Source organism: Gymnodraco acuticeps, unplaced genomic scaffold, assembly GCF_902827175.1.
Source record: "Gymnodraco acuticeps unplaced genomic scaffold, fGymAcu1.1, whole genome shotgun sequence".
NCBI lineage: Eukaryota > Metazoa > Chordata > Actinopteri > Perciformes > Bathydraconidae > Gymnodraco > Gymnodraco acuticeps.
In genome coordinates, this window is record NW_022992041.1 from 1,071,961 (window position 1) to 1,085,770 (window position 13,810).

At 39.0% G+C, this 13,810-nt stretch overlaps 1 protein-coding gene across 1 annotated transcript in view; it reads left to right on the top strand.

Annotated features, from left to right (window-relative positions):
• LOC117536853 (collagen alpha-1(XIX) chain) overlaps positions 1–13,810 on the top strand; it is a 103,408-nt gene that overhangs the window by 19,269 nt on the left and 70,329 nt on the right. The window contains exons 9-11 of the mRNA XM_034201935.1: positions 611–655; positions 3,788–3,832; positions 12,469–12,513. Of these exons, the coding sequence (XP_034057826.1) occupies positions 611–655; positions 3,788–3,832; positions 12,469–12,513 (135 nt within the window). The remainder of the gene's footprint in view (positions 1–610; positions 656–3,787; positions 3,833–12,468; positions 12,514–13,810) is intronic.

Consider the following 13,810-nt stretch of genomic DNA (forward strand, 5'->3'; position numbering starts at 1 on the left):
TATTTAGTCAATGAACGGCATTTTCGCAGAGCTAGTTTTTAATTGGCATGTATTTGTTCTAGGATAATGGGTCTGTAACCCGTGGTTTAAAGAGAGCTTCTGAGTTGTTTGGTTTAGCCACATTTTGTTGTTCTTCCTAAACACGCCTATTGAGTTCTAACACACAGGGCTTCTAATGAAGATTTGACTGAATGGGCATCACATTTAATTAGATTCTTAGCTTGCAGCAAGTTATGTGTGAGCTTAATTTGTCCAGTAATCATCTACCTCCATCTTCTCTCTCTTAACAATATTGTAGACAATCAGTTTCCTTTTCTGAATGACGTTATAACCCTAAGACAATCAAGCTTTTCTTACTTTCTTGCCCTGTTTTTCAAATATAACTATTTAAATAACACAATGATTTTTTAACAAGCTTTACATTTGGGCTTTCCAGTTGTTGGGAAATAGTATCCTGATCTGCAGCTGCTGAGCACTGTGTCAGCATCAACTTGTGGAACAGCTGTAGGAGCGATATCGCTGCTGAAATGACAAGCCGTCATAAAGCTATTCACTAATGTGTCAACGAGAGACCTTTCACTAACTCTGCTGTGTGTTGTTTTTGTCACAGGCGGACACAGGGGAGGCCGGGCTTTCAGGAGATCCAGGACATGAGGTAGGCTGCTGACTGATGAAACTACTTAAAACCCTTAGTGTGGCTTTTCCCTTAAAGCTGTGATTAAAGTTTCCATTTACATACACTCAGTTGGTAGCTTCAGGTTTTTTGTTTTCCCCCTGGCCTGAATACATTCAGCTTTAGTTTCAAATAGATTTTCTCTTTTGACTGCATGCTTTTTGTTTGCAGTGAATAGCATCTGGCACGTTTTTTATTTAGTGATTTATGGAATATGTCAGTGGCCATCTCTGAGATTATTTTCTAACATCATTGGATTGAATCACTGGCTGGCTCTGTGTTGACTCCAGTCACAGAAACACAGAAACCAAAGCAATCTCAAAATCAAATTAAGCCAGCAAGTGGGTTCATGTTGGCACAGTGCGTATGGTGCTGCTACGGAGACGCAAGTTCAGTCCCAAGCGGCAGATTGGCCGGGCGCCCCATTGCACACAGGTGGCTGCATACTGGGTGGGAAGACAGTGGGGGGGGGGGGGGGGGGGTTGTGTCCTTGTCGCTGTAGTAGCAACTTCTACTAGAGGGTCGGGTGCTGTGAACTGTGTGGATCTCTATGTCTCCCTCTCTGTGAAGCTCTTCCCTGATAGGTGGAAAACAAATGGCTCGCATAACTTAATGCGTATTTAAGGGAACTGTCTCCAACCTCCCCTAGCCAAAAGCGGGGGCCAATATGACAGACATTACTGTTGAGTCTGACATTTAAATTGGGAGAAAAGTGCATCATTTAATGGAATTTTTAAGAGTGGCTAAGTGCCTTTTTTTTGTAATTGGACAGTGCTGTGACAATCCTGAATAGCTGAGAAAATTGGCAAATTGTACATGCTCTTAGTAAAATTACATTCTATTATCACTTTTTGTTGCCTGCTTATTGCGTTTTATGTCATTAGTCAAATTGTTGACCATCAAATGTGGCATCTTGGATTCATGTGTTTATCTCCTTTAGTCACCAGGATGCAATGCTTTGCACACCGCCAGTATGCGGGTGATTGTTCCATATCTGAAAATGTCCTGTAACACCTCTGGGCTTGTGATTCTACTCTCAGCAGGAGCAGGAAATACATAGCAAGAAAACATTAATAACCACAAGATATTGCATTGCATTCAAGTGATCAATTGTTCTGCAGATCATTGTGGAAGCACTCTGTGCATCTACAGAAAATAGGATTCTCCCTAGATGTGGAAGGACACTTAATCCTGGCCCTATATCTATAGAAGATGTTAAACTCACTGTGGGGGGACACTTGCAGCCAGCTCTCTCTCCTTGTGCTTTCTAAGATGAGGTTTGGGAGCCAGCTAAAGCACTTTCGTTACACAACGCTGCACAAGAAAAAGTCCAGATTAAAAGCACCACCAGTAGCATTGATATTCAGTAGGTGCTAATACTCATTATGTTAAAATGTTTTAAACCAAAGCTCAATCTTTCAATGAAGCTGTTTCCTCGCGTTTTCGTATCTCTTTCTTCTTTTTTTAGCCACATTGTGAGAACAACAATTTCATGCAGCTGTCGATATGATACAGCAATGATATGGTTGCCCTTGGACACAGGACTATATTATGGCAGTTTGCTTGAGCAACGAGCAATAGGTTACACTTTAATAACAGAGCCAACAAGCTCCAAGACATCTCATACATTTCTGGCAGAGTGTTTGGAAAGTAAGGGCTGGGTAGCTTAAGAAGAATCAGTGATCAGGAAGATATTTGTAGAGCCTCTAAGATGTTATATCTGTGAGAATAAGCCTCAAACAGCTTATTCCCCGTATAATCTTACGCATGCTGTAGACTTTGCTGGAGCTGAAATGACGCAGCTCACTAAGAAACAGTATCGCTGGGAATTGGGTATCTGCTTCCCAAATGTGTTTTTGTATCAGTGTCACTGTGGTGCAAGCGTGCGGCTTCCCGCTTAACTCAGTTTGAATGTTCCTTAATGGGGGGGGATTTAACTTTGTTCCACCAATGAGGACAGGACAAAAAGTTCTGGATAATCTCAACCTCTTCAGCACAGTTTGATTTACAGGAATAGTTGCGTTTCAGAAAGGATTTCTATTTGTTATGTCATGCCACCATGGCACATGGCAGTGTCTGTGGGACACAATGTTACCATGGTGAGGACACATTCTTCTCCCCACAATAACTCAAGAGAAATACATGGTAGAAAATATAATATAAACCCTAAAGAGTCCTTCCTGCTTGGATTTTTAGTTTGGAGGCCTTCAGATCTTAAATGTGCATGTTGATGAGGACAAAATGTTTAATTGAAAGTCCTTAATGCTTGTAGGGATTTCATAAAAATAGATATTGGATATGTTAAGAGATATGGTAACATGTAGGGATGTCACAAGATGCTTCTGTACTAAATCCATGCAAACATTTTGAAGACAATGATGAGTTCTTCTATAATACAGGCGCTCAGAGTGCCGTTTACCTCATAGAACATTTTGAACAACAACACTGTGTTGAAATTAGCAGGGAGACGGCTAATAACATTAGCTTTTAGCAGCCGGTATGTAGCACAGTCCCACTTGGCTGAATAATGGAGCTAACAAGGGTTGCATTGAGTTATAATGCATTCTTGCTCTATTCAGTAAAAGTTAGTATTTGGGGGAGGAAAATGATATTGTTTTCAGGATATGTTAGTCGTAAAATAATATGTTTTTTTTGGCTAGTACTTGAAGAGGGATCAATAATACATTAGCCAAAACCAATATGCAAATAAACATTGTTAAATACATTTGGATGTATTGTTTTACTGTTGTCTTTTTTACCTTGTTATTAAATACAATATTTGTAGACAATTCACTAGTAATGGGAGGGACTTCAGAATTTCTGTATATTGACATTGCTAATATCTTTTGGTATAAATCTTTGGGAATTCATTTGTTATTTAGATTAGATAAAGGATATATATATTTTTATTTTTTTTATGGATAAGAAGCTTTTTGTAGTCACCATGTTCCTCCTTGATCTTACTTCAGAATGAATCTATAGATGTTTTCTGTTGATGGAACAGCGCAATAATTATTTGGACCTACATGGTGTAAAAGTCGGGGGGAAAGATTAAAGTATAAACTTTGCAAGGGTCTTTTCTTTGCCTTTTAACTTTCAATCTTGTCATTGCAGGGGGAACTTGGATCAGAAGGGCAAAAGGGAATCGATGGGGAGAAGGTAAGTACTACTATCTCCAGCAGACATATATTCCATACATAGCACATCAGCCAGATCTAGTTTCGTCAGGGAATCAATTCTTATAGGCTTTTCATTTTCTGTATGATGCCCCGAGGGGAGGAACGAAGCACTGTTTCCTCTGTGGCTGTTTTCAGGTGCCGGTCATATCTGAAGGGCGTCTAAGTGTTTTTGACTCTGCAATGTCCTTCTGTAGTGAAATTAATTGATATGTATGCTACCATTGGCTCGGCATACTAATGGACTAAACTCATTTTTCAAATGACCATAGCCAATGTCATTTCAGGTTAAACTTTATGGCATGCTGTTAAACATGGCTGCAGTGATGAAACTAATGTATGTCTTGTGAACCACAACCAGAATGCCAGTAAATCCTAGTCCTTTTTCTTTAATGAATAACTTATTTTTGGAACTTGGTGAATTTAGCCTGCACATTCCTCCTAAAACTGTTGGTTGAATCAAAGCGTGGTTTATGTTGCACTGCATTTGTTTGCCCACAATGGCACACTTTCAGTTGATGGCAGCTGTGCAGATGGTCAGTTAAAGTGGTTTAATAAAGGGACTACTTTTCATCACTGTCCCCCCCTTGAGTAGTCAAACAGCTGCCACAGAAATCACCCTCCCAGCAGGCTGTGGACGTGCACACTGCCCTAACAGTAATTCTGAGAAATATCGGAAAAGAAAACCAGAAATAAACATAAAAAAGATAAAGCTGAAAGCTCATTGAGCTACAGGGTACTGGAAGTTTAAGTACTTGGTCATTCTAAACTGTTTTGTAAATGTCGCAAGGTAGCTTGTTTTAAATGTCTCTAAAGTATGGTTACAAAAGCACAGAGAGGTTATAAAAGAACATGTTGATAAAGAATGAGTATTTGTACACAGACTGCTGCTATACAGTATGAATATAAATGGAGTTCTTACACATAGTACACATATTCTGGTTGAATATAACAATATACAAAAACACATTAGCAGAATTTAAAGTACTGACTCTATCTTAGTGAGCAACAACAATAAGCTTTATGTTGTGTTAATACTGCTGCTGGTGATTACTTGAAACAAAAGAAAAGCAACCTACTGTTAATGTACTCAATTGAAATAGAAAAAGAGCAGCTCTGACAGGATAGATTGTGTACTGCTTGCTTTCAATCCATCAGGTTTCCCTGCAAAACAGCTAGCTTGGATAACAGTAATTGTCAGTGTGCAATAATTCAAGTACATTTCAGGATGAATTAAAAAGAAGTACAAATAGGTTACAAACACAAGCTTTGGTTGTGAACCAACAACCAGAGTTGCTCACTCTCACTGTTTCAAGGTAAGTAGCAATTGGCAGCCTGAAAAGCCAGTTGACGTCATGGCTGTATTTGCATATGAATGACATGATCAAGTTTATTTACATAGAAATTTGAAGGGGTGGGAGACCGCAAAACTGGAAATTAACTCGATCCGCGTCAAAGACTGACTGATTTGTTGCCTTTTAGTTTTGTATAATGGAGGAATGGGATAATGCAGTCTTTTCTACTGGGGCTGCAGCAATCAAGAGGAAAGGGTGACAGAGCTGGTGAGCAGCCCTTCTTTCTTCGCTCACTGGTTTACCCTGCTCCACTTGACTGGAGCTTGTTTTCCTTTCCAAGAAAAGCAGCTGCTCAAAACTTTGTGTAGCTGTCACCAGTTGATGTCATTTTGTGATTTGCATATCAGTGCAGCCGTTTTGAGAAGGCAGGGGTCTACTATGTGTATGTACAAATCAAAGTCAGCCACAAAGTTGTATAAATATCTTTGTTACCAATGACGTCATAAAAGAGTGATTCAAGAGTGTAGTGAGTTGCTAAGTTGGCAGCATTGGACTCAGGGTCTACTCCCCCTCATTGTATGTGTGTGTGTTTGTGTGTGTCATCATCAATAGCGTTAGTTTGTCTGAAAATGTATCTCCAGAATTGAATTCCTATATGTCAGTCTTGAGTCAACGATTAGAAAATATGGGAATAGCAGCTTTTTTGCATCCCAAATGAGCATTTATGTTTTCTATGGTCACACTCACATATCTCTCCATGCATGCCCTTCAGGGATGTATAATACGTTACCCCAATTGAGTGATTTGGAACAAAGAAAAGTAAAACATTGTGTTTTTATTTTTGCTTCTAGCAGGCGTGTTTGTCCGGCACTACAGACAAATAGTTATGGATAATAATGTTTGGCTCTGGGCTTGTTCAAACGCGTAGCAACAAGACAGGCAGTCTAGCTAAATCAAAAGTAAAAAAGATGTGCTTCAAACCCGCTGCGTATTGTCAGCTAGCAAGCCATTGCTTAAAACATACAAGAGCAATGGGTGGTGTGGACCTGTCTTCATACTGGAGGCCCAGAGATTAAATTGACATATCTCCTCATCGCAAAATACGATTCTAACAGAGGCTGACGAGAGCAGGGGGAGTAAACAACAACAAAAACAACAATGAGTTGATGTACTCTGAAATGCACTGTGGAGCTCATGGGAAATCAGAGTAGGCATTTATGTCTCCCTGAGCTACTACTTTCACATACAATTAGGCTTTGCTCCATTGTAAACCTAGAAATATTCATTCTAGTTGCCTTCAAGTGAAGAAATGTCCACCCACAATTCCACACAATTTGGCCATTTATCACAATTGATTCAATGGATTACATGTTCCATGTAAGAACCCTTCTAGTAATTCAGTGGAAACTAAGACATTCTAAGATTGAACACAGTCTCCCTACCCATGAAATTACAGCATAAATCAAGCTGTGATGGGATGTTCATTATTAGTCTTTTCCACAGCTGTGCTATAGTCAGTGATTTATTTGATATCCTGACATAACCCTTGTATTTGATTTAGATTAATAAGAAGGCAGGACAGTGGACTACAATATATGAGGTAACCTAGCCCCAAGAATCATCATTGAGCATAGAGCAGTACAGGATTAATGGGTTAAAACCAGTATCCCCAGTGACTGTGAGGGGATGAGCCTCATCGACTTAATAAAGCAGCCCCTTCTTAACCAGTTAGTCGCTTAGTAATCTGTTCGAAAATACTTACAAGTACATAAGACATTTTTTGCTGCACCTAGACTGTAGATGTTAATATTATAAATGTGGATTGGGTGGTCATACCTGTATATATAATACATTATATCAATACTACCTCATATGAGTACACTGTATCTGCCACCAAGTGGTGGTTGACTGAGTCGTTTCAGTTTAAGAAAAAGCTTTGCTAGTGAATTGAAAACTGCTCCGTCACTTTTAATGTTCCCATATGCTCATAATGTTATTTAGATGGTGAAAACGGTGGAGCTAGAAGCAGTTAGTAAGACTATAATAAATGATTAAATCTTTTAATAACAAATAAATTGTAAACTGTTATGTTGCACAAATAGATTAGCTTGTTGATTTCAGTCACACTACTGTATGCACTGGGAGACTCTATTACCGATCTGTCCCTTTACTGCAATTAGCTCATATTCCATTTTTAAAGCAAGTATGTTATTTACGGCGCGAGTAGACACCTGAGAAGCCAGAATTCTATGTATGAGCATGTGATCTGGTATCGTTTTGCAGATACACGTCCTGTGGGACAGACGGAGTGCACACTGTGTTATCTTGTGGGTAATCCCAGTTACATTTGTGGATACATGTTCAGTTGAAGAGTGTGGTTGAAAAAGTCAAAACAGGATATCCTCTGCACTCTGACAGTGAACACTGATCTCCTCGCTAATGGACCTTTGTTTAGGTCAAACTGTATTTGATCATAGAGTGGAATAGATATGCTAATAAGCTAACCTTTTAGCACTCAATATGATTAGTCTTATATCCCTATACTGTATGTGGTGGTGTATCGCTGAGCAAATGGAAAGTCACAAAAGGCATTTCCTGCTGTAACCTCCTTGGCATTTGTAGGCCGGCACTCAAGATATCTCTGTTACTTACAGATCCTGTTCCATAGAGCTTTAACAGCCTGTCATTCACTATTACAACATTTCCCCACCAGAATGTTCTGATACACAGTGCAGCTACAATTATGTTATAATGTAGCCTCTCTTTATGAGGCTGAACCTATTGTGTGATGATTAAAGTGTTTACATTAACTCAAACATGCAATTATTCAGTCAGACAAGGGCTGTGACCTGCAACCGCTGTGATAGGTAAAAGGGAGAAGTAAACATAATTAAACTGCCTTTGTATAACCCCGCTTCTTGCTTGCTTTAGTTGTCATGTGCTGGGGAGTTGCCAGATTGTCTTGTGGCCCCACAGCTACAGCAGTGGGGAGACACAGTGGTGTGTGTAATTAACAGGCGAGTGTACACAGCTCCCCACAGTGTCCTGACCTCGTGCTGCAGGAGCGACAGCCAGCACCGGCCCATTCCCAGCCCCTTCATCCCCCCTTCATACTGCCCTGAACATGCAACAAAGCCCACAGCTTACAGCAAAAAAGCTAACAATACATCCGGACCGTCTTGTCTACATCTCCCTCTGTGACACTGTGCTCTGGAATTAAGCCTGTGGGCTCAAGGCTGAGTCCATTAGACAGAGGGCAGCACCGTAACTAGGTTTTGGTGTGGAAGATAGGACGATTAAAAAAAGGAAAGGAATCCGTTTTCCCTGAAGGGTTATTTATGTTTTCTCTCACAGAGATGGGATTTTTTTGACAATCATCAAAATACATTATAATTGCATAATTTGATGTTAGTTGAGGTAAGGTGGGACGATTTAAACTGCTTTGCTAAGATCCACACGTCCGTTATAGCTTTTCTAACAGCTATATGTATACGTTTCAATTTAAGGAATCCTTTCTTCTTGACTTTAAGGCAGTCACAGTAAACAAAAATGTAGGTAGGTAATATCAGATAAATAGTCTGGTACAAGTAAAAGTCCTGCGATCAAAGTAAAAGTACTCAATATGCGCTGGCCCACTTCAGTAAAAAATAAAAATAATTATATTTAATTTGATTGTTAATCTGAATCTGAATCTTAATAGTAACTGCAGCAGTCTTATACTGCTGTAGTTACTATTAAGTAAAAAGTACGGTATCTGTCTTTGAATTGTAGTGGAGTACACATTGCGCAGTAGCAGGAAATGGAAATACAGGGCGCATTAGGGTTATCTCATCCCTTGGTATATAAAAGGTATAGTTTTGGAAATCAAATCAACATTTGTTTAACGTACATTGGATCCGAGATGATCCCTGCGGCTAATTATGGCAACATGCATGCTAGTATCAAGTCATTGTTTTCAGTAGCAAACACTGTGATATTTGACGTCTCCTTCTACTACATTCTACTCCAAATGATTTATACATATACAAAAAAGGTTGTATATTTTCTAACACGATATTTAACTTTATCAACTTTACACAACTGTTTTAAAGTCTCTGTTGGTGGAGACTTAGAAAAAGGAGAGAAATAGGATGAGAGTGTTCTGGCAGAACTTTCCCAACAGTGTCAAGTGTATAAAATTGGTAGGTAACGCTTGACTGAACAACTTTGTACAATATTTGCGGCAGTGACAACAAGAAAGATTTAGCAGATTTTAGCCCAGGGCTTTGGAACAAACCGTGTCACAAATCAGATTTATTAAATAAAGTATTTGGGAGTTTTTGCTCTCCTAAAGTTGAGTGATTTGAAGTATCTTTCTGTTATATGAGAACTAACCACAGCATATAAGAAAGTCCACAGCAAAATTGATTACTAAAAATGATTTAATAAAAGCGTTTTGACAATTATAACTATGATTTGTATTGAATCATTTGACAAGATGTTGTTTGTTACCTTGAGCTAAATACAAAAAGATATACAATAGTTAACCTATTTAAAGCAAATACTCAGAAAGCATGGTGTGTATAGAAGACGCTGTATGAAAAGTAAAGCAAAGAATATTTATTTTGTGTCCCAGAGTAAGACTGAATGCAACATTTTCAAGACTGACAAAAGCCTTAGCCAATAAAACAAGTGCTGGCTAACTTTTAATTGCTGGTTGTTTTCATATACAGCCCATTACTAAAGACAAGTCCAGATGCTGTACAGTTCCACAGGTCCTATTACTGAAGTACTGCAGTCTTGGAATGATCTGAACATTCGCACAGTAGAGCCAAGTTTTTATCAAAGTACCAGAGCATCTTTTGTCATACTAAATTCGAGAGCACACATGGGAAAAGTGAGCATCACTCTGCACAAGTTTAGAAAGTGAATTGTTAGCATTTGGCATACTCGCTGAATTCTTCATATTTTATTTAAAAGTGCGTTTTTTGACAGTTCTAATTAAAATATTTACCAGCAGAAACTATTTGTTTGTGGCACACGGATAAGCCAAAGCAGATGCAAAGCTTAGCTAGACTTTAATACAGGCTGGGCGACTACCATTCAATATATTTTATAGTGAGAGAGTGACTTTTGGACCATTTGTGCCATGGGAAACATATTTCACCACCTGCACAAGTTAATTCCAGTTGCATTATTCAGTTTGAGTTATGGTAGTTCCCTGTCAACTCTTCTGTTGACATATTGTCTGCTGTCTGCGAAGAGGACGCCAGGGAGGGAAGGTTGCTTTTGCTAAATAAAAACATACAGCATAAACATAAATATTTATGATTTATAACAAAACCCAGCATAGTCATACAGTAGCATTATTTAGAAAACAGAACTTAAATAAGAGTCATATAGGTACAACATCTAGCAACATGTCTTATGGAAAAGGGCAACTGGCAGGGTGTCAGAGAATGCACAGATGAGATCATATTGATAGATGTATGAAAGTGGTTACAGGCCTCAAATAATATGAATATATAGTCCAAATAACAGCATAAGTAAAGAAAGAAAAGTAGATTCGGGGGGTTGGTAAAACACAAAAGGGAGAAATATTGTCAGATGTTGCAAATTAAAGGAAATATTCCAATGGTCAGAGGCCAATTCTGAAGACCATGCATAGGGATGGCCCAATGTTGTTTTAGGGTGTACAGATTGCACATTAGATAGTCATGAGGCTTCATGTAAAGTAGGAATTACTGTAGCTAAAATGTAAAACAAACCCTTTAATTTACGCTTAAATTCCCATAATTCCCATAATCTATTTCCTGTGTTTGTATTTTAAAGATGTTTATACCTGTTATCAGCTTCGTGGACTGAGTCAAACTCCTTATCGTGCTCAGAAGGGTTAGAAACAGAAATCCTTTATTCCGTCCCACAGTGGTGAAATGTTTACAACATGTTCATTAGAAAGTATTTAATTCCACAGTTCATCGGTGAAGTAAATAATGTGTACTAGAAGCGTTTGAATTCTCTCCTAACTCACGATCGCAAAGCTGTGAATGGGAACAAACGTCAGCCTTGTGGTCCCTTCCTCAAATTAACCAGAGGAAAACACACAATGACTGTAACAGATCACAACAACAACACATTTATATTACAAGACACTTTTCCCGAGACAAGATCTCCTCATTACAAAAAAGTTCTTTAGAAACTCGTGCAAGATTCATCAAAATCTCTTCTGTTATCGACTGAACCTGAAGTTGTTTACGTCCTTGTTATCAGATGAGCCTTGTACTCTTCGGTTTCTGCCACAACTCTGGTAATAACTCAGAGGGGAATTTGCTTGTGGATCCTCTTGTGTCAGATTGCCCCAGTAAGGGAGTTAAGCTGTCGATTCAAATAAAGAATTGTGCTCTCATGTGCAGCTTTGAGACAGATGCCCGTATTATTGACAGTGTGAGTGGGCTAACCGGCAGAGGTAGAGTGATGCAATCTGATAAAATAATGTCACAACCATGTCATCATTAGTGCATTTTAAAGGCAACAACCACGCCATTAAAGGGCAATTTATAAGGAATCTGTATTAGCTGTTGTTTCTATAGCGATTTATTTTAGCACTACTTATGTACTGTATGAATAGTTGTGTTTAATACAAGGAATAGGCGATGAATTAGTCACTGCTAGAGCCAGACAAAAGGTGTTAAAGGTAGGTAATCGTCTTCCACAGATATATAGCTCACTATTTTTAGCCTTTCTATCTCTATATTTAACCATGACAAATTATTGTATTTCTGAATAATTTTGCAGACCGCTCACACTCAACATATCTCCTGTCCTCCCCCCAACCCATTTAAAAGAGTTGCTGCTACTGGCCCAAATATGTCATACCTAACAAGGCTTGCTGCAAATGTAGCCTGTCAATGTGTGTCAAGCTTAATTTATCAGCTATCACTCTTTATCTCAGCTGTACCACCTCTTTCACATTTCTACCGAGAGCTTGACTTTGCCCCGGGCCAGGCGCGGTTTAATTCCACCCTCAAGTCCTCTGCTTCAAGGTGTAAAAGTAATGACAATCAGAGTCCTTGCGATGCTGAAAAACAGAGAAGGGGTTGAGAGGCAGACACTGTATAATCAGCTGATTGTTTTGGAAAATGCAGCGTCTAATGATTGACATTATCTGCTCTTCTCTTATTGACCGGTTTTGTCGGGCCTGAGAATCTCACACCTGCATGACATAATGAGTGTCAACATACTGACATACAGTAACACATTGTGGGTGTTTTTTAACCAGCTTTTAATCCGTAACTCCCACTAAAAAGAAATATAATTTAATATATGATATATTCTTTATTCCCAGGCTCTGAAAGGTGACCCAGGGCCGGTTGGTCCAAAAGGAGACAAAGTGAGTGAGTCTGATTTACAGACTGGCCCGGACGAAATTACACCGTCATTGTTTTCGCTTTTCTTTTTAAAATAACAATCGATACTTCAGGGAATCTGCTTGACTTTGATGAGCTGTAATCCCCGCCTCAATAAGGGGTTTGCCCATCTGTTTGAAGTGCTGCTATGATTGCTACTCCAAACATGGCCAGCTGAAGAATACTGTTATTGCTATCATAACTTAGCAAGACCTTATTGATGGTCATATAGAGTAGCTTTTATCCAGGCATAGAGAAAATGTTCCACTGCAGAGTATTTGTATATTCATAGGAGAAGCTGTTTGTAATGGACATAGCCAACAAATCCCTTTATCTTGCCCTCTCTAAACAGTATTTCTTTAAAGCCTGCAGCAAAAATGGGTATGGCACACTATTCCCTTCTTATTTAGGGACTGCTCACATACTTGATTTAGAATATATTTGTCAATTGATCACAAACACTGTAGAAATCCACTTATATGTCCTATACAGTGCCTACATGCATACGCCTGGGATGTAAGACAAGCTGGAAGTGCAGTAGAGAAGTTTGATTCCCAACCTTGTTCTTATCTGCAGCTCCTTTATAGTCTGTTCACCGACATCACTGAATCAGATAAACTCTGGTTGCAATGCAGAACATATTGGTCTTTTTTAAAGTTTTTCTTTCTTTTCTTCCCACTGTGGGATTACTTTTCATGTATGAGATGAAATGTTTTTCCTGTAATTAGTTGATATCTCCCGCTCTTTTATTTTCCTCCCTTATTGTTTTTTGTTTGTTTGTTGTTGTCTTTTGGAACTCACTGCATAATTGTAGGTGCAATGCTCTGTCTGCCAGCTTTGAAGTTATAATGAGGTCTGTGTGTTTCTGTGAAGACAACAGAGTATCACAGCGTATTTTATCCCATTTTCCGGATGGGATGGTGGGGTTGGGGGTGGAGAGAACGTGTGTTTGTATTGAAACTGACAGAGGGAGGCAGATTTGGAAGCATAAAGTAATGAGTCCCCTGCATATCCCATAGCAAGCATATTTTAGCTGTGACATTCATTTTGACAACAAAATGGATATGAACAACAAAAAGGCTTTTTTCTTTCATCCTCATCTGATAAACGGGTATTGCCAGATTCGAAGTCGACAGATCCTCAGCTCAGTCATTTATAAAGTCCTGTTGTGTTTGTGGTGAAAGGGGGAGATAAATGCAAGGATTATTGGACAGTGACACATGAGTTTTTATCTGCAAAGACAAAAACATTGGGGAAGCAGTGAAAAGCGTGTGAGATCAT